The sequence below is a fragment of the Erythrolamprus reginae genome, chromosome 3 (assembly GCF_031021105.1).
Source record: "Erythrolamprus reginae isolate rEryReg1 chromosome 3, rEryReg1.hap1, whole genome shotgun sequence".
In the NCBI taxonomy this organism is placed as follows: domain Eukaryota; kingdom Metazoa; phylum Chordata; class Lepidosauria; order Squamata; family Dipsadidae; genus Erythrolamprus; species Erythrolamprus reginae.
The window spans coordinates 10,633,165-10,656,962 of NC_091952.1; the positions used below are offsets into that span (position 1 = coordinate 10,633,165).

The following is a 23,798-nucleotide window of genomic DNA, read 5'->3' on the forward strand; positions in this document are numbered from 1 at the left end:
TGTGCCCCCTTGTTCTTGTGTTTACTTTCCTATTAAAAACACTTCCCTCCTGGACCTTATTTAACCCTTTAACCTATTTAAATGCTTCGATCATGTCCCCCCTTTCTCTTCTGTCCTCCAGACTATACACCAGAATTATGAAATTCTGTCCTGGATACGTCAAAACAAGAAAAAGAAGGAAACTTACCGGTGAGCCTTTCTGTCCCCTTCCTCCCGGAAGACCGCTGGTGCCTGGAGATCCCTGATAAAAGAGAGAAGACAAATAAATGTTATTGTTTATTCTTTTTGTAAAAAAAGAAGAAGCAAGAACTCCAAATTTCCCTGTTCTGCCCCAAGGTCTTTATTTGGTCACTTCAGAACCGAATGGCTTCACGATTCACTTTGAAGGACCCTAATTCAATCCACATTTATTATTTTCCCTAAAAAATAAAAAACAACGGCTTACCGGTGGCCCTGCCGGTCCTTTTCCCTGAAAACGAGAAGGAAAAAGCATAATTAAATTGGCACATTCTAGAAGAGCTGGTGCAAAGCGTGTGTCCAACCCTGCGCCCTGCACATGCCTGTGTGACCCCCCCCCCCCCGGTCATCTCCCACTCCTCTCTGCAGCCTCTTGGGAGCAAAAAAGAGCTGTTGGTGGCCTAATAGCCTCCCTGCAGCCTATTGGGAGCAAAAATGGGCCACAGAGGACCATGTCTCACTCCCCCACACCCATCCCTGCTAAGGTCGTATTTAAGGTGACGGAGCTCCAAGTTTTCTAAATTTAAGCTCTCTCCTCTCCTCTCCTCTCCTCTCCATTCCATTCCATTCCATTCCATTCCATTCCATTCTATTCTATTCTAAACCAAACCCTAAATGGATTTTCACCACAATGGGATTTTCCCATGCAATTTTTTACTAGATTGCTTAATGGGGGAAATAGACATGGATCTTTTCACTTACCGGTGGCCCAACAGATCCTGCTGCTCCTACATTTCCCTAGGAGGGCAAAACACAAAAATTAGTACTCTCCACCTTAAAAAGATCACTGATACAAGAATAATCCTTCTGGAGAAATGGTTGAGGTGAATGGAAGGAGATCTTATTTATACCAGTGAACATTATTGTCAAACTATATGACACGGCTTTATCAGATTAATATATATCTTACATTTTACCCTGAGATAAGATAGGCAGGCATAGAAAGAAAGAAAGAAAGAAAGAAAGAAAGGGAGGGAGGAAAGAAAGAAGGAATGGAAGGAAGGAAGGGAGGGAGAGAGGGAAAAGAAGGAGAGGGAGAGAAACAAAGGAAGGAAAGAAAAAAAGAAATGAAGGAAGACTTAGACTATCCACTGTTGACTTGACCTGATTCCTAAGAGGTCAGTAAGGGGCGTGCATAAGTGCACCAGCGTGCCTACCGTCCCTGTCTTAATGTTTCCGTCTTATTAGTACCAATCTCATGTATATAAACTGTGTTAGATCTATGTATACTACCAACATGTACTTGAGAAAATAAAGGAAGGGAGGGAGGGACGAAGGAAGGAAAGAAGGAAAGAAAAAAAGAAAGGAAAGAAGGAAGGAAGGAAAGAAAGAAAGAAAGAAAGAGAGAGAGAAAGAAAGGAAAGAAGGAAGGAAAGAAAGAAAGGAAAGAAAGAAAGAAAAAAGAAAGAAAGAAAGGAAAGAAGGAAGGAAGAAAGAAAGGAAATAAATAAATAAATAAGAAAGAAAGAAAGAAAGAAAGAGGATTAATGGGAGAAAACACTATGAAATGGAATCAAAACAAGCTTGTGTTTGGGCACGCAAGGAAATTATATGGAAATGACCAACTTATAACTGACTCATTTCTCCCGTTCAGACTGAATTGATAAAACTAGTGGTTGCACCGCTGAAGCCGTCTTGTTTTCCACCTCAAGTGATTTTTCACAAGTCACAACTAGTGTAATTTTCCTTGCTTCTGCTCCCATCTGCTGTAGGGCCAGGTAGTTTACTTCCTTTCCTTTCCACCTGACCAAATTTTCGGAGCCTGAATTTCAACTTGGGAGAGCGTGTCCGCATGCTTGCCTTCAATTGTGCACTTGAATAGCCATCAAAATCCATTCAATTTTGCTAATTTAAAAGTGCTCTTGGGGCACAGAAGCGTACAAGACTGTACTGAAACTTAGGGGCTGAATAAAATAGATGTGCTTTCAGAAAACAACGAAATAAAAGTCAAATTCCTTATACAGTCGTACCTCATGATACGAAGCCCTCGTCTTACGAACAACCCGAGATACGAACTCGGGGTTCAGAAATTTTTTGCCTCTTCTTACGAACTTTTTTCTTCTTACGAACCCACCGCCACCGCCACCGAGAAGCCCTGCTGCCCGGCTGTTGCTTTTTGAAACAGCCGGGGGGCTTCCCAGCATCCTCCTGAACCCGAACGCCAAACCCGAACTTCCAGGTTCGGCGTTCGGGAGGCCGCCGAGAAGCCCCCTGGCTGTTTTAAAAGGTGACAGCCGGGCAGCAGGGCTTCCCAGCGGCCTCCTGAATGCCGAACCTGGAGGTTTGGCAAAAGTTCGGGTTCAGGAGGCCGCTGGGAAGCCCTGCCGTCCGGCTGTCACCTTTTAAAACAGCCGGGCGGCTTCTCGGCGGCCTCCCGAACGCCGAACCCGGAAGTTCGGGTTTGGCGTTCGGGTTCAGGAGGATGCTGGGAAGCCCCCAGGCTGTTTCAAAAGGTGACAGCCGGGCGGTGGTGTTTTTTTTCATTTTTTTGTTGTTGTTGCACGGATTAATAGATTTTAAATTGTTTCCTATGGGAAACAATGTTTCGTCTTACGAACTTTTCGTCTTACGAACCTCCCCCTGGAACCAATTAGGTTCGTAAGATGAGGTATTACTGTATGTCTAATCATACTTGGCCTAGTATTCAATTCAGTTCAACTCAGTTTAATTCAATGCCAATCAATTTGGATAACAAAAGTTTGGCATTTATTTAGCCTTGAGTTCAAGATTAGCAATGTTTTTACTAATCTTGTAATAGGAATAAAACTATCATTTTATTTGCACAGCAGCAGTAGGCTGCCATTTATTTAGCATTGTGCTCAAGACTAGCCATATTTTAATTGTCTGTTAAAGGCAACCTTTTATGCAGAATTGCATGTACAGCAGGCAAAAATTGTAATTAGCTCCCACCTGCCTTGAAAAATCAGGCTGATATTTTTTTTAAAAAAAAAGTTCACATCCATTCACAAATGACAGGTTGATTTCTTTTTTAATTGCTTCATGCTTTTTCCAGTCTATTTCCCCCGTGACCTTGGCTGGTTAGAAAATAATTGTTTGTGTTGCTTTCCTTTGCAATAGCTTCTGGAGAACATTTCACTTTCTAACTAGGAAGTTGCTAAAGACAGCTGTCAGTTCTCATAAGAAGTCATCAACCCAATCCTAACCTCTCTGGGCTCAGTCCCCTAATCTGCAGAAATTTAATTACTGTTCACTCTTCCCCCATGGAAATCCTATTAGGGGATGTTGGGGGAACTGTCAATTAAATTGGAGTCCTCGGAGAGGGGCGGCATACAAATCCAATAAGTAAGTAAGTAAGTAAGTAAGTAAGTAAGTAAGTAAGTAAATAATAAATAAAGACAAGTTCCTTCACACATGTCTATTTAAAACTTGACATCTTTAAGATGTGTGGACTTCATTTCCTCAAATTACCCCAGAATTCCCCAGCCAGCCTGTGTGAACTTCAATTCCCAGAATTCCCCAGCCAGCCTTTGTGAACTTCAATTCCCAGAATTCCTCAGCCAGTCTGTGTGAACTTCAATTCCCAGGCAGCATGTGTGAACTTCAATTCCCAGAATTCCCCAGCCAGCCTGTGTGAATTTCAACTCCCAGAATTCCTCTGCCAACTTTTGTGAACTTCAATTCCCAGAACTTCCCAGCCAGTCTGCATGAACATCAACTTCCATGATTCACTAGCCAGCATGGGAGATGAAGTCCACACAGGTCAAGTTGAAAAATATTGTTTTATTCAAGCAGCGCCAATTTTTTTAAATGCACAGAAAGCCTTCGATAATTTGAATTGGGAATTTTTTATTCAACAAATACAAAATATGAATTTTGGACCAAATTTTGAGAAAACGATGGCAGCAATATATTCAACCCCAAAAGATAGTGTGATGGTGAACGGAGATCTTACAGAAAAGTTTAATATATCTAAGGGAGTAAGACAGGAATATCCATTGGTACCCTTAATCTTCATCCTTTTAATAGAGGTATTACTAGAACAGGTTAGACATAAAAAAAGAAATAAAGGGAATTAAGATAAGAAATGAGGAATACAAAACTCAGGCATTCGCGGGTGATCATCTGATGTTGTTTATAGAAAATCTGGAATGTTCTTATTGAATGAAATAGAAGAATTTGGTAAAGTGGTGGGTCTCAAAATCAATAAGATTAAAATACTAGCCAAAAATCTTACAATAAATCAGGAAAAAGAATTACTAGAGTGAAAAAAAAAATCTTATTTCAGATCTTAATAATAATAACAACGTTATTATTGTGCGTCTCAAATGTGTTTCATAATGTGTTTCAAAAAGTCCATGCTGGACACAGCTCAGGATAACTCATCCTTAGCTGAAGAGTTGCACAATAGTGAGCTTCAGTACCAATAAAATAATTACTTACTCGATTTCCTGGGGATCCTACTGGCCCAGGAGGGCCATCCAAACCTGTTAAACCCTGAGAATGAATGAGAAGAAGACATCAGAAAGAACATTAGGATGTATTAAAGAGAATAGGAATCAGAAGAAAATTGGAAATAAAAGAACAATCATTCTCCTTAAACTACCGTGTTTCTCCGAAAATAAGACACTGTCTTATATTAATTTTTGCTCCAAAAGTTGTGCTATATCTTATTTTCGGGGGGTGCCTTATATTTCTCAAATAAGACAAATTCACAGGCAGAAAAGCTGACACCCCCAAAGAAAGTGTACCATACAGTACACTGATTACGGTACGCTACCTGTCAGTATGGCACCCACACATACAAACAACGGTACTTATATGGTACAACAGTATACTCCCGCTATTGCAGCTTCCGGCCACCAGAGGAACTACAGTCTATGCACTGTAGTGGAGACTGTAATGGCGGTGAGACAGCAGCAGACTGTGTCTGCTGTACTGGACGGTACAAAGCGATGGAAGGGGCCAGCAGGGGACGCCACATTACTACAGTACCGCTATGAACAGCTTTGAATGGTACCGTATGTTTTTCCACCGTACCGTATGTAAACTTGACTACGCCTTATTTTAGGGGGGTGCCTTATATTAGCAAATTCTGCAAAACCTCTGACATGCCTTACTTTCGGGGTACGTCTTATTTTCGGGGAAACAGGGTAAAGTGTGACTACTTTTTATGCTTGGATGGAAGACCAACAAGAAACTGTTAATGTTCTAAGTCAGATTGAAAACTTGGAAAACTATTTGTTTGGCATCAATTGGGTGCCAAGGCACTTTTGGATCCGGAGATAATAAACACTCCAGCGTTACAGAGCATTGCACACCAAGACAACTAGACGCAAGAATAGTTTTTTCCTGAACGCCATCACTCTGCTAAACAAATAATTCCCTCAACACTGAAAAACTATTTGCTAAGTCTGCACTACTATTACTACTAGTTTTTTTCTCATCATTCCTATCACCCATTTCCTCCCACTTATGACTGTATGATTGTAACTTGTTGCTTGTAAACTTGAGATTTTTAAATATTGTTTCCTCATTGCTTATTTGACCCCTATGACAATCATTAAATATTTTACCTAATGATTCTTGACAAATGTATCTTTTCTTTCATGTCCACTGAGAGCATATGCACCAAAGACAAATTCCTTGTGTGTACAATCACACTTGGCCAATAAAGAATTCTATTCTATTCTATTCTATTCTACTCTACTCTACTCTACTCTACTCTACTCTACTCTACTCTCTACTCTACTCTCTACTCTACTCTCTACTCTACTCTACTCTACTCTATTCTATTCTATTCTATTCCAGTGCATAAAGAAATTTATCTCCTGTGGGAAATGGGAAGAGAAGACGATGAAAGACAGGAAGCTTGAATACTTACATCTACCCCAGGGAGGCCTGGCAAACCAGCATCTCCTTTCTTCCCAGGCTTCCCTCGTGATCCTTTGAGGCCCTGAACCCAAGTAGAGACAAGCACTATTAATATTAGTACCAGGTCATAAGGCGTAAGACCACACTGTGTCCAGTTTTGGTTATGCTGATATAAAAAGTAATGCACAAACTGATATTGAGGCACTTTCTAAGTGCAGGTCACTGAAATGGTTAGCTAAGAACAAAACAGCCTTTCAACTAGAAAAATACCTGACAATGGGTCTGACCCAATACCATAGAACAGCACTCACTAGAGCAAGATTTGAGCAGTTAGATTCTATGGTCAAATATGGACGATTCCACCAAGTACCATATTTTGAGAGAACATGCATTTGCGGTGCACCAGAAATAGAAGACATTGCACATGTGCTACTCAATTGTAAACTATACTCCTCAGTAAGACCTCAGTATTTACAGCCCCTACTTGACAAAATCATACACTGGGACTGTAATAAACAATTATCATATTTTCTTCAGGGTACAAATATATATGTAGTTTCTAGACCACTAGTCAGGGCTGTTCAGATGAGAATATGTGTTATAGAACATATTGGGGTGGCATGCAAAGGAGATGAACTCACTTAAGAATATTTTATATCAGTATCTTATATTTGTTAAATATAATCCTTTGCACGAGTTATATTCTCGTGTTTTACTACTCAATTTTAGCATATTATACTGCATTTTAACTTATTATTTATTCAAATTCCCCCTATTTTAGCCAATTTTATTGTATTTTAACCAGTCACAGTTTTATGACGACTGATGTGGTCCTTTTTCTCGCTTTGATATGGTTGATTGTCTAATCAAATAAAGTTGATATTGTATTGATATAAAAAGGGTGTTGAGATTCTATTTTTTTTTTAATTTTTTTTTTTAAATTTCAGATATATACATTTAAAGGGACATTTTCTCAATCATTACATCTTTACATTCACCATCAAAGCAAGCAAAAAAGAAATGAAAGAGAAAACCATAGACATAACAAAAACAGACTACATAACCCCACCCATCCCTGCTGTCTGCTTGACAGCTTAGTTTTTAACTTATCAGTTTATCATACGGTGAATATTACCTGCGGATACTATTCAGACATAAGTATGATCAATTTTCTAGTAACTTATGTTCTTTGATCCTCTTTCCCTGTCTTCTCGCATAAATAGTCAATTATTACAAAGTTCTTAAATAAATCTAATATTTTAAACCCTTTTAAACTTATTCACAAGTCTTTTTATACAGCTTCTGCCGCACGAATCCCAGCGACCGATTAGGTCCCACAGAGTTGGCCTTCTCTGGGTCCCATCGACAAAATAATGTCATCTGGCGGGTCCCGGGGAAGAGCCTTCATTGTGGCGGCCCCGACCCTCTGGAATCTACTGCCCCTGGAGATCAGGACTGCCTCCACCCTTGCCTTTCGCAAACTCCTTAAAATCCACCTTGATTCCCATGGGCCTTTCCATTTTACGTATGGTTTGTCTGGGATGTTATGACTGTTTTTATATTAAGGGTTTTAAACTTTTTTTTTTAAGTATTGGATTTTATTGTGTTTTGTTGTTGTGAGCCATTCCGAGTCTCCAGAGAGGGGTGGCATACAAATGTAATTATTATTATTATTATTATTATTATTATTATTATTATTAATAATAATAATAATAATAATAATACTCTCCTTGCCTTTTGTAAGCTCCTTAAGACCCACCTTTGTCGTCAGGCATGGGGGAACTGAGACATCTCCCCCGGGCATATACAATTTATGAATGGTATGTCTGTATGTATGTTTGTTTAAAAAAATGGGGTTTTTAAAATATTTTTAAACTGTAATTTAGATTTGTTGTAAATTGTTTCACTTTGTTGTGAGCCGCCCCGAGTCTGCGGAGAGGGGCGGCATACAAATCTAAAAAATAAAATAAAATCAAATATAATAAAATAAAATAAAATAAAATAAATTAAAATAAAATAAAATAAAATAAAATAAAATAAAATAAAATAAAATAAAATAAAATAAAATAAAATAAAATAAAATAAAATTAAATTAAATTAAATTAAATTAAATTAAATTAAATTAAATTAAATTAAATTAAATTAAATTAAATTAAATTAAATTAAATTAAATTAAATTAAATTAAATTAAATTAAATTAAATTAAATTAAATTAAATTATAAAATAAAATAAAATAAAATAAAATAAAATAATAATAATAATATAATGGCGGTGATGGCTGTTCTGTGCACGGCCTCTCGGAGCGAAACCACTGACCCCAAAGTCCACTATTTCATGTTAAAAATCACCCTCTTTATTAGCAATAGGCAGCATAAAGCAAAAATAGACTGAAAGCCAAACAGAAGGGAGCAATCCTTCTCTTGGAGGTGAAACATAAACAAAATCTGGGGAAAGCGCCAACTTGGCCTAATTGCATTCCTTAGCAATAGGAGAGGGAAATTCGCCATACAAGAAAATTAAACAGCTCACCAAAATATAAGGCAAACTCCCGGTCACATGATCGTCAAGCCACTCCCACCTGGTCACATGGCTGGCAAGCCACACCCACAAAATAAGCTACGCCCACAGTGTGGTAGTAAAATTTTTTGCAGCCCTTCACTGTGATCATCCCAATAAAATAATGTTGTTCCAACTGAAAAATACTTACTGGTGATCCTGGTAAACCTGGGGGCCCAGGTTCTCCCTAAAAAGATAAGGAAAAAAGAGAGCAGTGTTAACAATTGACAGTTGCAGGAACTGGGCAGGGCTGGTTTAGTGAAGAGAAGGACCAGGGGAGACATGACAGCAGTGTTCCAATATTTGAGGGGTTGCCACAGAGAGGAAGGGGGCAACCTATTTTCCAAAGCACCTGAGGGCCGGACAAGAAGCAGTGGGTGCAATCTAATCAAGGAAACATAGAAACATAGAAGTCTGATGGCAGTAAAAGACCTCAAGATCCATCTAGTCTGCCCTTATGCTATTTCCTGTATTTTACCTTAGGGTAGATATATGTTTATCCCAGGGTAGATATATGTTTATCTTAGGGTAGATATATGTTTATCTTAGGGTAGATATATGTTTATCTTAGGGTAGATATATGTTTATCCCAGGCATAAACATAAAAAATATGATTTCAACAATTGAGTTATCGAAGCGTGGAACTCATTGCCAGACTCAATTGTGTCAACCCCTAACCCCCAACATTTCTCCCTTAGACTCTCCACGATTGACCTCTCCAGGTTCCTAAGAGGCTAGTAAGGGGCGTACATAAGTGCACTGGTGTGCCTTTCATCCCCTGTCCAATTGTCTTTCCTTTCTCTCACTTATCATATATATTCTCTTTCTTTCATATATCCTCTCCTCCAAGTTCACTTTACCCTTATATATATTACTACATGTCTATTTTTCTTCCTATGTATTTGTGTATCGGACAAATGAATAAATAAAATAAATAAATAAATAAATGTTTAAATTCAGTTACTGTGGATTTACCAACCACGTCTGCTGGAAGTTTGTTCCAAGCATCTACTACTCTTTCAGTAAAATAATATTTTCTCACGTTGCTTTTGATCTTTCCCCCAACTAACTTCAGATTGTGTCCCCTTGTTCTTGTGTTCACTTTCCTATTAAAAACACTTCCCTCCTGAACCTTATTTAACCCTTTAACATATTTAAATGTTTTGATCATGTCCCCCCTTTTCCTTCTGTCCTCCAGACTATACAGATTGAGTTCATTAAGTCTTTCCTGATACGTTTTATGCTTAAGACCTTCCACCATTCTTGTAGCCCGTCTTTGGACCTGTTCAATTTTGTCAATATCTTTTTGTAGGTGTGGTCTCCAGAACTGAACACAGTATTGCAAATGGGGTGTCACCAGCACTCTATATAGCGGGATCACAAAGGAGAGATTGCAACCTGGAAATAAGGAGAAATTTTCTGACAACGATGAACCAATGGGACAGCTTGTATCCAGAAGTTGTGGGAGCTTCATTCCTGGAAGCATTCGAGAAGAGGCTGTTCTGCCATCTGTCAGAAATAGTGTACAGCAGAGGTCTTCAACCCTGGCCACTTTAAGACTTGTGGACTTCAACTCCCAGAATTCCCTGGGAGAATTAGCTGGTTGGAGAATTCTGGGAGTTGAAGTCCGCAAGTCTTAAAGTTGGCAAGTTTGGGGACCTCTGGTGTACAGTCTACTGCTTGGGCAGGGGGTTGGACTAGATGACCTGCAAGGTCCCTCTCAACCCTGTTAATCTGTATCTCTGCAATGCTGGGCCCATGACAAAAGAAGAGAAAATAATTATTTTATCCAAAGTGTGGCGTGTTGTTTCGCTAGAATGACTTATTCATGAAACATATTTCTGTAATTTTTATTTCCTCCCACAGGGTTACAAAAAAAATTGATGGGTGCTAGATTTCCTAACATTTCATTAATTCATGTTGATAAAAGGCAAAAGAAGCCTTTTCGAATGGAGCATATATTTAAACATTCGTTTTAGTAATTCGTGATTAAGCTTTTGTTTTTGCCTTAATTTAAGTGAACCGGGGCTTGAATTCGTCCCAGAGAAACAATTGTGACTTTTTTATTTTTTCCTGAGGAAGAAGATTTAATTGACTCTTCTTGGTGCCTCCTCCAGAAATGTAGACTGAGGTAATCTCATAAAGGAGAAAGGAAGGATTGTAGTCCACTTAGAACTTCGTAAAATGCACTGTAAATCATGCGCTTTAATAAGTAACCTTCTATACCTTTTTCCTTCTAGTCTGGACTTATTTAGAATAGAATAGAATAGAATTTTTATTGGCCAAGTGTGATTGGACACACAAGGAATTTGTCTTGGTGCATATGCTCTCAGCGTACATAAAATAAAATATACATTTGTCAAGAATCATATGGTACAACACTTAATGATTGTCATAGGGGTCAAATAAGCAATGAAGAAACAATATTAATAAAAATCCTAGGATATAAGCAACAAGTTACAGTCATACAGTCAACATGGGAGGAAATGGGTGAAAGGAATGGTGAGAAAAACTAGTAGGATAGAAGTGCAGATTTAGTAGAAAGTCTGACAGTGTTGAGGGAATTATTTGTTTAGTAGAGTGATGGCGTTCGGAAAAAAACTGTTCTTGTGTCTAGTTGTATTGGTGTGCAGTGCTCTGTAGCGACGTTTTGAGGGTAGGAGTTGAAACAATTTGTGTCCAGGATGTGAGGGGTTAGTAAATATTTTTCCCGCCCTCTTTTTGACTCGTGCAGTATACAGGTCCTCAATGGAAGGCAGGTTTATATTGATTGATTAGCCTATAGCTATGATGGCCAACCTATGGCACAGGTGGCACACGGAGCCATATCTGCTGGCACACGAGCCATTATCCAATGTGTATATGCATGCCAGCCAACTGATTTTGGCTCACCCAGAGGCTCCGGAAAGGCATTTTTGGCTTCTGGAGAGTATTTATTTATTTATTTTGTCCAATACGCAATAATATACAATTAAGCTTATAAAGGTATAGTAGAGAAGATATAGGAGATATAGGAGAGACTATAAGACAGGGGACGGAAGTCACTCTAGTGCGCTTATGCACGCCCCTTACTGACCTCTTAGGAATCTGGAGAGTTCAACTGTGGATAGTCTAAGGGTAAAGTGTTGGGGGTTAGTGGATCACACTACAGAGTCCAGTAGTGAGTTCCACGCTTCGAAAACTCGATTACTAAAGTCGTATTTTTTACAGTCAAGTTTGGAGCGGTTAATATTAAGCTTGAGTCTGTGGTGTGCTCTTGTGTTGTTGTGGTTGAAGCTGAAGTAGTCTTTGATAGGCAGGACATTGCAGCATATGATCTTGTGGGCAATACTTAGATCATTTTATTTATTTATTTATTATTTAGATTTGTATGCCGCCCCTCTCCGCGGACTCGGCATCGCATGTTTAAGGCATCACAGTTCTAAGGTGGGAGGATGGCCTCTGGAGCCCGGGGAGGGTAAAAAATGGGCCTACCGGGCCCACCAGAGGTTGGGAAATGGACATTTTCGCTGTCCCCAGGCATTAAATGATGGGTGTAGGCACCCGCACACAGGGGTGGGCTGCTAACTGGATGAGGGGGGGGGGGACACAGTGGGGTAGCTCCACCCCAGAGCACCCAATTTGCACTGAAAGATGTTGAAAGAAAATGCAGGGCGTCCTGAATAAGCCACGCCCACAGTGTGGTAGTAAAAAATTTGGTAGCCCTTCACTGCCCGCACATGTGCAATAGCACACACATAAACAGCGGTGGGCAGCAGGAAAGAGGGGGCGGAACGCAGTTTCACCAGCAGAAGTTTATTTATTTATTGGATTTGTATGCTGCCCCTCTCCGAGGACCTGGGGCGACTCACAACATAAATGAAGCTGTGTGCCCAGCTCCAGCTGACCATCTCACCCTCCTGTCCTTCTCCTTCTCCTCGGAAAGCGGCAGGGAGACCAGCACCGGCAGGAATTGCAGGGGGACCATTTCCTTCCCCCTCTTTTCTCAACAGCTGATTGGCACCCATTATTTGGGGGAAAGATCAAAAGCGACATGAGAAAATATTATTTTACTGAAAGTGTAGTAGATCCTTGGAACAAACTTCCAGCAGACATGGTTGGTAAATCCATAGTAACTGAATGTAAACATGCCTGGGATAAACATAGATCCATCCTAAGGTAAAATACAGGGCAGACTAGATGGACCATGAGGTCTTTTTCTGCCGTCAATCTTCTATGTTTCTATTCACCTAGCTACCCAGCCTGAGGGTGGGGCGAGCCAGGAAGGAGAGCGTGGGAAACGCGAAGCAAATTGTCACCCCAGAGAGCGACACTGGTGAGGTTGTAAGTCGAGGAGTTAACAATTCACTTAGAAACATAGAAACATAGAAGACTGATGGCAGAAAAAGACTTCATGGTCCATCTAGTCTGCCCTTATACTATTTTCTGTATTTTACCTTAGGATGGATCTATGTTTATCCCAGGCATGTTTAAATTCAGTTACTGTGGATTTACCAACCACGTCTGCTGGAAGTTTGTTCCAAGCATCTACTACTCTTTCAGTAAAATAATATTTTCTCATGTTGCTTTTGATTTTCCCCCAACTAACCTCAGATTGTGCCCCCTTGTTCTTGTATTCACTTTCCTATTAAAAACACTTCCCTCCTGGACAAAATGTAACCCTTTAACATATTTAAATGTTTTGATCACGTCCCCCCTTTTCCTTCTGTCCTCTGATGATCGTTCAAACCACTCCCACCTGGTCACATGGCCGGCAAGCTGCTCCTACCCAGTCACATGACCATCAAACCACACCCACAAAATAAGCCATACCCACAGTGTGGCAGTAAAAAGTTTGGCTGCCCATTACTGCACCTACGCAAATGCTTTCAGCACCTGAAGAAAAAAAGGTTCATCATCACTGAGCTATAAGCCTGTGAGGGCAAACCTATGTCATACAGAGCCCTCTCTGTGGGCACACACAGCATTGCCGTCTGGTCTTTTGATTTGTGACACACAGGTGTATGCCAGCCAGCTGGAGCACCGAAAAACAGCCAGAAAATGGTCCGAAAAATGGCTTGAAAACAGTCCCCCAAACAGCCAAAAACAGGCCATAAATGCCCCAAAACAGCCAAAAATGCCCCCCAAATAGGCATGCATGCACCATCCAGCAGGTCTTTGGGTTTCAGGTGCTCTGGCACATGAATATGCACATGCATGCAAGCATGTTCCGGTTGCACTCAGTGCCGAAAAGGTCCCCCATCACTGCTAGAGGCCATATCCATATACAGGTTCAAATTACTTTGCTGGCAGGCCTGGGAGCCATGAAAGTGACATCTATTATGGCTGAATAGTGTTGAATGGTATGCATGTGGATTGGAGAGTTGAGGTGTGGGTTTTTAACTGGGGTTTTTATAGTTTTAGACTTTTATATTTGACTTCTTTCTTATTGTAGTGCATTGTTATGTCCCAGGTTTCTGGGGGGGGAATTGCAGAGTGTGAATTGGTTGTCCGCACCTGTGTGGCTTCTGTTGTTAGTTAGTTAGTTGGCTGTTAACTTCTGTTGTTAGTTAGTTAGTTCGGTAGTTGGCTGTTAACTTGGAGTTCAATCAATGTCTTGTTTGGCTGACTGGCCTTGGCGTCCTCTTCTTTTCCGAGGATTTGAAAATTTTTGTACCTTTTTATGTTATAGTAAGCTGCCCCAAGTCCTTCGGGATTGGGTGGAACAGAAGTCAAATTAGATAAATAAATAAATAATAAATAAATATTACTAATAAAATTATAAACAAACAAATTAAAAACGGGAGTAAGGTAAAATACTACAGACATAGAATAAAACATAATAATTTAATACATAAATATGTAATATAGAATAAAAATGACATAAATTTGTACTTCTGTATCACCACTAGAATCTACCCCGTTCAGGTTCTAGCCTAAACTAACTCTGTCCGCCTTGATACTTACATCAATGCCATCCTTGCCAGGTGACCCAGGAGGGCCTCGTGGTCCAGGCAATCCCCGTGATCCTGGCCTCTGGAAGAGAGGAAAATTGAAGCCTCAGATCAGAAGAAAGCCACCGTTTGAAACCAGTGCAAAATATTCAGGCTCTTAACATTCCGATCAGAATTGAAATTCATTGCAACCCGTTCTCTCTCCCTCTAGTGAATTGGGTTTTCTTCTTTGGAGCTGTTTCGCTTTGGAAATGAACCTACAATTTTAAAGAGCAATAGCACTTAGACTTATATACCGCTTCACAGGGCTCTACAGCCCTCTTTAAGTGGTTTTACAGAGTCAGTGTATTGCCCCAAACAATCTGGGTCCTCATTTTACCCAACTCGGAAAGACGGAAGGCTGAGTCAACTTTAAATTGGTCAGAATCGAACTGCTGGAAATCGGCAGAATTAGCCTGTAATCCTGCATTCTCTTTTTAAATGCTCTGTCACCCACTACATGTAGTCCTCAACTTAGAACCACCACGGAGACCAAGGAGCTCCATTGCTAAGCAAAGCGGTTAAGGGAGTCGTACTTCATTTTACAACACTGGAAGTGTTCTGTCGGGCTCTCTGGTAGAATACTCCCAAAAATTCACAGGTACTAATTTCAGACACACACACACGTTTGACAATTCAAAACAATGTTCTTTATAGTGAAAATTCACTTAACCTAAGCCCTCTTTTGGTATAGCAAAGAGCACTGGTCTCCAAACAAATTGGTAATTTGTACAAGTCCCTTATCAGTTCTGTGATACTTAGCTTGCAGCTGTGAGGCAATTTACAGTCCTTCTTCTTTCACAAAGTGAAACACACCTTGCCCTGGTTTAGTTTCAAGGCGGGAAAAAATCAGCACACAAAAGGTCAAAGTCAGTAAAGCAGTCCCGAAACACAAGGATCAGATAATCCTCCACAATGGCCAAACCCACAGGCTGCTATTTATAGCAGCCTCACTAATTACCACAGCCCCACCCAACCACAGGTGGCCTCATTTTCTTTGATAATAATCTCTTAGTTGTTGCGTCCTATGCATCGCTCTCCGCATGCGTGGCTGTATCATTAACTCTTGTTCTGAATCCAAGGAGGAGCTAGATAATTGATCTCCTTCTGAGCTGTCTGCCACACTCTCCTCCTCCCTGTCACTCATGTCTTCTTGGTCGGAGGAGCCTTCATCATCAGATTCCACCGGGGGCAAAACAGGCCTGCAGCATGTGGATGTCTCCCCCACATCCACAGTCCTTGGGGCAGGAGCAGGGCCAGAGCTAACCACAACAGGAAGTTTGTAAGAAGATGTTAGATAACCATTTGTCTCAAGTTGTGGAAGGTTTCCTGCCTAAGCAGGGGGATGGACTAGAAGACCTCCAAGGTAATAATAATAATAATAATAATAATAATAATAATAATAATAATAAAATTTATTAGATTTGTACGCCTCTGGGGTGGCTCACAACATAGCAATAATACAACCCAGTACAAATCTAATGTTAAATTTTTTAAAAAGTTAATTAAAAAACATTTAATATAACATAATCAGTATCATAAAATCATGAACCACACAATCATACACACTCAACCCTATACAGAGCTCAGAAAAAACAGCAAAAAGGGGCTTAATCATCCCCACACCTGGCAACAGAGGTGAGTCTTCAACATTTTACAGAAGGCAAGGAGGGTCGGGGCTGTTCGGATCTCTGGGGTGAGTTGATTCCAGAGGGCCGGGGCCGCCACAGAGAAGGCTATTCCCATGGGTCCCGCCAACCGACATTGTTTAGTCAATGGGACCCGGAGAAGGCCAACTCTGTGGGACCCTTCCAGCTCTGTTGTTGTTGTTGTTGTTGTTGTTGTTGTTGTTGTTGTTGTTATTATTATTATTATTATTATTATTATTATTATTATTATTATTATTATCTGTGGCGGCCTCGACTCTCTGGAACCAGCTCCCCCCAGAGATTAGGATTGCCCCCACCCTCCTTGCCTTTCATAAACTTCTTAAAACCCACCTCTGCCGTCAGGCATGGGGGAACTGAGACATCTTCCCCAGGCCTATATAGTTTATGTATAGTATGTTGTGTGTATGTCTTTTTAAATTATGGGTTTTTAGATTTTTAAATATTAGATTTGTATTGTACATTGTTATTGGTTTTTTTACTATTGCTGTGAGCTGCCCCGAGTCTACGGAGAGGGGCGGCATACAAATTTAATAAATAATAATAATAATAATAATAATAATAATAATAATAATGTGCAGACTCTGTAAAGAAACAGATGAAACAATCGATCACATACTCAGCTGCTGCAAAAAGATCACATAGACTGACTACAAGCATAGACATGATGCTGTGGCACAGATGATCCACTGGAACTTGTGCCAGAACTACCATTTACCAGTGGCAAAGAACTGGTGGGATCATAAGCCCGAAAAAGTGGTCGAAAATGAGCAAGCAAAACTACTATGGGACTTCCGATTTCAGACTGACCGAATTCTGAAGCATAACACACCAGACATTGTGATCGTGGAGAAAAAGAAAGTACGGACCATCGACCACAATCCCAGGAGACAGCAGAATTGGGGAGAAGCAGCTAGAGAAATTAGTGAAATACAAAGATCTAAAAATCGAGCTGCAACGACTCTGGTATAAGCCAGTGAAAGTGGTCCCAGTGGTATTTGGCATGCTGGGCGCAGTACCAAAGGATCTCAGCGGACATTTGAAAACCATCGGAATTGACAAAATCTCCATCTGTCAATTGCAAAAGGCCGCTTCACTGGGATCGGCAAACATAATTCACCGCTACATCACGCAGTCCTAGGTGCTTGGGAAGCGCCCGACTGGTGATGAAATACGAAATCCAGCATTGTGATCTCGTTTGCTGTGTTGTATTGACATAATAATAATAATAATAATAATAATAATAATAATAATAATAATAACAACAACAACAATTAGTATTATTAGTATTATAAGTATTATAAGTATTATAAGTATTATTAGTATTATTAGTATTATTAGTATTATTAGTATTATTAGTATTATTAGTATTATTATTTCAGACAAAATTGTTATCCAATCTCTTATTAAAGCCTTCCAGTGTTGCACCACTCACAATTTCTGGGGACACGAGTAGTGGAACAATTTTATAACAGAAGTATCTTTAGTTCCCAATGAATTTTACAGTCCTGTCTGATGGCACCACTTTCTAAATACCAGCAGTGTTTTATTTTAAGCTCTTAGGTATGCAGGATAGGGAGTGGGGGAAAGATGCTATAAAGGTTTCTTTATGTGGGGGAAAAACCTTGGTTCCAGAAAGAAACTTTCAACCGATTTGGACCTACAAAGATTTCATTGTATAGCAAGACTTGCTCACATCTGAGGAGAGATTCCCGATTCCTGAATGTGGCTGCCGAAAACACCGGTGCACTTTGATTTGCTAATTGAGAAAGGGATATATTTTCCATTATTCAACCACGTTGACCCTTTTCAGGTTCTTTTGTAAAATAGACTTTTTAATGGGAAAAATGCTTTGACTTATATTTGACTCAAACGCACTGCAAGTAGAGGACTAAACTAAATTGTGATTGCAGCTGAAAATACAGAACTGAGATTTTGTACCTTGTGTAACAATCCTTCCACCTGAAGCGTTTTTCCCCAAGCAGAGTTTTTGCCTCAACTCCACCACAAAACCTATCTTTTAAAAAAAAACTAAAGAAGGAAAAAGGGAGTTGAAAATATTTAACTATAATGTGGCTACTGGGTGACAGAGCCTGTGACTTAAAACTTTATATTATCTGATCCTGATATGATTTGGAAGCCCAACTCAGTAAAACTACTCAAGTTTTTATTCTAAGTTCCCAATTATGAAATTGGCTTACAAAAATAACCTCCTTTATAAGTTCCTCTATGAAAAGGTCAGGGCATATACATGGGGATGACAAAGATTAATTGTACATAAGTGAAACCTTCCTTTGGTTTTCTAAAAAAAGTCCCAACATTATTTTTTAAAAAAATCTCAGCCATTTCTGCATGGAATTTGATTCTGTGTGGAATTTGAATTCTGGCATAGGACTAGAATACCTCTGGAACTGCCTTCTACCACACGAATCCCAGCGGCCGATAAGGTCCCACAGAGTTGGCCTTCTCCGGGTCCTATCGACTAAACAATGTCGTTTGGCGGGCCCCAGGGGAAGAGCCTTCTCTGTGGCAGCCCCGACCCTCTGGAATCAACTTCCCCCAGAGATTATAACTATCCCCACCCTCCTTGTCTTTCGCAAATTACTTAAGACCCACCTGTATTGCCAGGCATGGGGGAACTGAGACACCTCTCCCAAGCTTTTATATTTCATGTTTGGTATGTGTGTGTTGCATGGTTTTAAATGATGGGGTTTTCTATGTTTTTAATATTAGATTTGTTTCATTGTAATATTGTTTAATTATTGTTGTGAGCCGCCCCGAGTCTTCGGAGAGGGGCGGCATACAAATCTAATAAATAATAATAATGATAATAATGATAATAATGATAATAATGATAATAATAATGATAATAATAATAATAATAATTATTATTATTATTATTATTATTATTATTATTATTATTATTATAGCAGCTGGAAACCACCATTGAGCATAATATTTATTGTTTTATTTTTGTGGAAATTGTCCCCAGAAAATGGATCTTGAGTAAACCATTAGATGTCCGCAGTGCCCATTAGTTGTGTAACTAATTTTATGAAGGGTACTTGGTGTTATCTGAGCTCGGTTGTTTTCTTGCAGAAGTTTCATTAATCAAACTAGATAATGCCATCGATTAATGCACTGATGATGTTGCCTAGTTCGGTAATAAAACATCTGCAGGAAAACCACCACTCTCAGAAAGCACCAAGGACTCCCCATTTCAACCATGAGATGCAAATATTCTTATCAGAACTAATTTTATTTCTGTAAGCTGCCGGGAGACACTGTGAGTTCAGTGATCGTATACACTTATTAATAAATAAAAATAAAATAGAATGCTATGCAACTTTAGACACATACACACATGAAATGAAGAAGTAGTGGTAATACGATAGCAATGTTCTAATATCTAAGGAGCTTCCCCAAAGAAGGGGGAGGTGTCAACCTATTCTCTAAAGAATCTGAAGGCAGAAAAAGAAGCAATGGATGGAAACTAAACAAGGAGAGAACCAACCTAGAACTAAGGAGAAACTTTCTAACTGTTGGAACAATTAATCAGTGGAACAGCTTGCCTCTGGAAGTTGTGAATGCTCCAATACTGGAGGCTTGTAAGAAGAGATTGGACAAACATTTGTCTGAAATATTATAGGGTTTCCTATTTTACCAAAGCATTGGACTAGAATAGAATAGAATAGAATAGAATATGGGACATATGCTCTCAGTATACATAAAAGAAAAATACACATTTGTCATGAATCATGAGGCATAACACTTAATGATTGTCATAAGAATCAAATAAGCAATGAGGAAATAATCAATATTAATAAAAATCGTAAGAATACAAGCCACAAGTTACAGTCATACAGTCATAAGTGGGAGGGAATGGGTGATAGGAATGATGAGAAAAAACTAATATTAATAGTAGTGCAGACTTAGTAAATAGCTTGACAGTGCTGAGGGAATTATTTGTTTAGCAGAGTGATGGCATTCAGGAAAAAACTGTTCTTGTGCCTAGTTGTCTTGGTGTGCAAGACCTCCAACATACCTTCCAATTCTGTTATATATAGCAAGACAGCATTGTCATTCATTATTCTAAAAGAAAATATTGGATCCATAACAATCTATTTAGCCCTCAAAGCTATAGGATTGAAAGTTCTGGCTTTCCAAATGGTAAAGAGACTCTTACCTGACCAGAAGTGATGGCTAAAAGTTGAGATACAAATATCCCAAGGAAAAACAAACCAGCCATAGTTGTCTCGGTTTAATTCCGTCCCGTCCTAAGGCACAAAAGAAGTTTTCTTCTTCCTTTCAAGTTTGATTAACTCTTCCCCTGCTGATCCAATCCACCTTTCGCTTCAGAACAAACCCACCTTCCTTCTGGATTTTTCAGAATGACAAGGGGAGACCGGATAGATCAGCCAGGAGTAATATTCAAGGGCAGGGGGGAAAAAAAGACCAGGTTCTTCAGAAAGGTGGGGGAGAAAGGAGGAGGGGCAGAAGGGATGGTCCAACTAGTAAAGTTGGACACGAGGCATTGCACTCACAGCTCAGGATTTCTTAGAGCCTGCTGTGCGCTTTCAGCCACAGAGCGACAGGGGAAAAAAGGCCCATTGTACACACCGAAAAGGGCTTGGTTTAGCTAATGTATCTCGTCTATTTGCTCAAGAGAACCTATTTCCCCTTGCAAATGTCCTGATCTTTCTTTAGGTTTTTGGGGACAAATATTAAGCTACTGTCTAGAGAATCTCCTGAACACGGCAGCCCATCAGAGCAGTTAATGGTGGCCCAAAATATCTAGCCCAGTGGTTCCCAACCTTGTTTTGGTCCTGCCCCACCTAAGTATTTCTCAAATCCTGGTGCCCCCTCATCCCCGCAACATATAATTCTTACTATTCAAAAAGTGAACTACTCACGTGGAGGAAGCCTAAAAGGCCATTAATTTGGTTTAAACAAGGTTCAATTTGCCCCTACTAAAAGGTCAAATTGATCCCCTGTGGGGCGTGTGCCTCACATTGGGAATCAGGACCCTAACCCCTTGAAAGCAAACCTCCGGCGGACAGAAGGGAAAGTGGGGGACATGATTGAAACATTTAAATATGTTATAGGGTTAAATAAGGTTCAGGAGGGAAGTGTTTTTAATAGGAAAGTGAACACAAGAACAAGGGGACACAATCTGAAGTGAGTTGGGGGAAAGATCAAAAGCAACATGAGAAAATATTATTTTACTGAAAGAGTAGTAGATCCTTGGAACAAACTTCCAGCAGACGTGGTAGATAAATCCACAGTAACTGAATTTAAACATGCCTGGGATAAACATAGATCCATCCTAAGATAAAAATACAGGAAATAGTATAAGGGCAGACTAGATGGACCATGAGGTCTTTTTCTTCCGTCAGTCTTCTATGTTTCTATGTTAAATGATGATCAGGGTGTGGTGGAAGCTCCAAGGGGCTACATTTTCAAAGAGCCAAGCTTGACAAACACTGCTGCAGCCATTCAACCCTACATGACGTCTTCCACATGCCTACTGTGTTGGTTGAGTTTCTCTGTTCATCCAATTAACAACTTAGATAAGTGATGGCGAACCTATGGCATGGGTGCCACATATCTGCTGGCATGTGAGCAGTTGCCCTAATTCAGCTCCAACATGCTTGTGTGTGTGAGCCAGCTGATTTTTGGCTCGCAGAGGCTACAAGAGGGTGTTTTTGTCTTCCAGAGAGCATCTGGGAGGATGGGGGAGGGCATTTTACCTTCCCCCAGCTCCAGGGAAGCCTTTGGAGCCTGGGGAGGATGAAACACAAGCCTACAGGGCCCATCCGGAGTTGGGAAAAGGAAGTTTCAGGCCTCCAGAGGGCCTCTGGGGGGCAAGAGAAGCATTTTCGCCCTCCCCACTCATTGAATTATAGGTATTGTTCTGATTTCAGGCTCATACAGATAATACTGTACTTGGAATAAATGATTTCTGAATGCGTCACATTGTAAAACACATCCTCTTTATTTCTCCTTTGAACATATCAACTTTGCATGGTTTTCTTCTCTCATCTCTATCTCAGCAATTAAGTAGATAAGCTTGGCAGTAACATAAAAACATTCCACAAGTCATTCTAAAATTTATGGGCTAATCAGGGTTAGCCAGGAGTCATAAAAAAGCAAGTAACAGGATACGCTGTGGAGCAAGTCCTGGACCCGACCATCTTTAGATTGCAAGATTGAACGAATTCAGCTTTTCTTCCGTTTTACACCCGGATGTGACGTAATTGATTAACTAATCACTCTCTAATATCTCCTCCCTCTTTCTTCCAAGCGTCTCTGAAAGCGTCTGAAACGAGCATCCCTCCATCTATCATCTCCCCACTTTGAGTCATCCGAACTCATTTTTATGTCATTAGCTCCGTGGTCTTCACTAATATTGCTAATTGTTGGTAGAACAGGGAAATTTATGATTGCTAAATCCCACTCATCCTCCAAATCTGAACATTCCTCAAGCTGCAAGGGATTATACACAACAGGTATGGGCACTCACACATGCACGATAACACACGCTTACGCTCTTTCAGCATCCAAGGAAAAAAAGGTTCACCATCACTGACCTACAGGGGGTGGACAAAAACATGGAAACACTTTGCAGTTCTTCCATGAAATCCAGATTTGTGAAGCTCCCTCTGAACAGTTTTTGTGGAAACTAGGTTCTGTATGTGTCTATTGAGCTCTGCAGTGATTTTAGGAGCTGTGGTCTTGCGATCTGCTCTAACAATTCGCTTTAGAGTCCGACCGGTCTCTCTCAGACAACTTCGACTTTCGACCAGACCTGTGCTTGGCTGAGAACGTTTTCCCTTCTTTCAAAAGCAGTCATTACTTTTGAGACATTACCTCTTGAAACGCCAAACATTCGGGCACTTTCTGTTACACTAGCGCCTGCCATTCGAGCACCAACAATTTGGCCTCTTTGAAAGTGTGAGAGGTCTGCCATTTCTAGAAGGTTATAACCAATTTCCTTAAATTTCTGTTTAAAAAAATGTAGTTTTAAAAAAGATATCATATAACAGAATTTTTTAAAAATTAAAATGTCAAGTTTTGATTGATTTGAACATGTTCAAACATTACGATGCCAAAAAGTCAAGTGTTTCCATTTTTTTGTGCCTCCACCTGTAGATTATCCATTAAATAACTATAGCAGCCCAGTGGTTGGAATGTAGTATCGCAGGTTGACTCTGCTCACTGTCAGCAGTTTGACTGGCTCGGGGTTGATTCAGCTTTCTATCCTTCTGAGGTTGGAAAAATGAGGACCCAGATTTTTTGGGGGGTGGGGGAGCAATACGTTGACTCTGTAAACTGTGTAGCACTGTAAACTGTAAGGCGGTATATAAGTGCTATTGTTATTTAAGCCTGATTCTATAATGCTGTCTGTGATAACTAGTTATGTGACAGTGAATATCACCCAATTCATGGTGAAGAGTTCCACTAAGCCTGCCAGATAATGGCTGATAATTGATCTTCCTTTAGTAAGGGTGATTTGTTTCAAGGAGCTGTTTA

The 23,798-nt window shown here is 40.0% G+C and overlaps 1 protein-coding gene across 1 annotated transcript in view; it reads right to left on the bottom strand.

Annotated features, from left to right (window-relative positions):
- COL9A3 (collagen type IX alpha 3 chain) overlaps positions 1-20,514 on the bottom strand; it is a 73,721-nt gene extending 53,207 nt beyond the window's left edge. Inside the window, exons 1-8 of the mRNA XM_070744236.1 lie at positions 20,452-20,514; positions 14,573-14,641; positions 8,778-8,813; positions 6,080-6,151; positions 4,639-4,692; positions 940-975; positions 446-469; positions 188-241 (exon numbers count right to left, since the gene is read on the bottom strand). Coding sequence (XP_070600337.1) covers positions 188-241; positions 446-469; positions 940-975; positions 4,639-4,692; positions 6,080-6,151; positions 8,778-8,813; positions 14,573-14,641; positions 20,452-20,514 — 408 coding nt within the window. The remainder of the gene's footprint in view (positions 1-187; positions 242-445; positions 470-939; positions 976-4,638; positions 4,693-6,079; positions 6,152-8,777; positions 8,814-14,572; positions 14,642-20,451) is intronic.
- Positions 20,515-23,798: the final 3,284 nt, after the last annotated feature.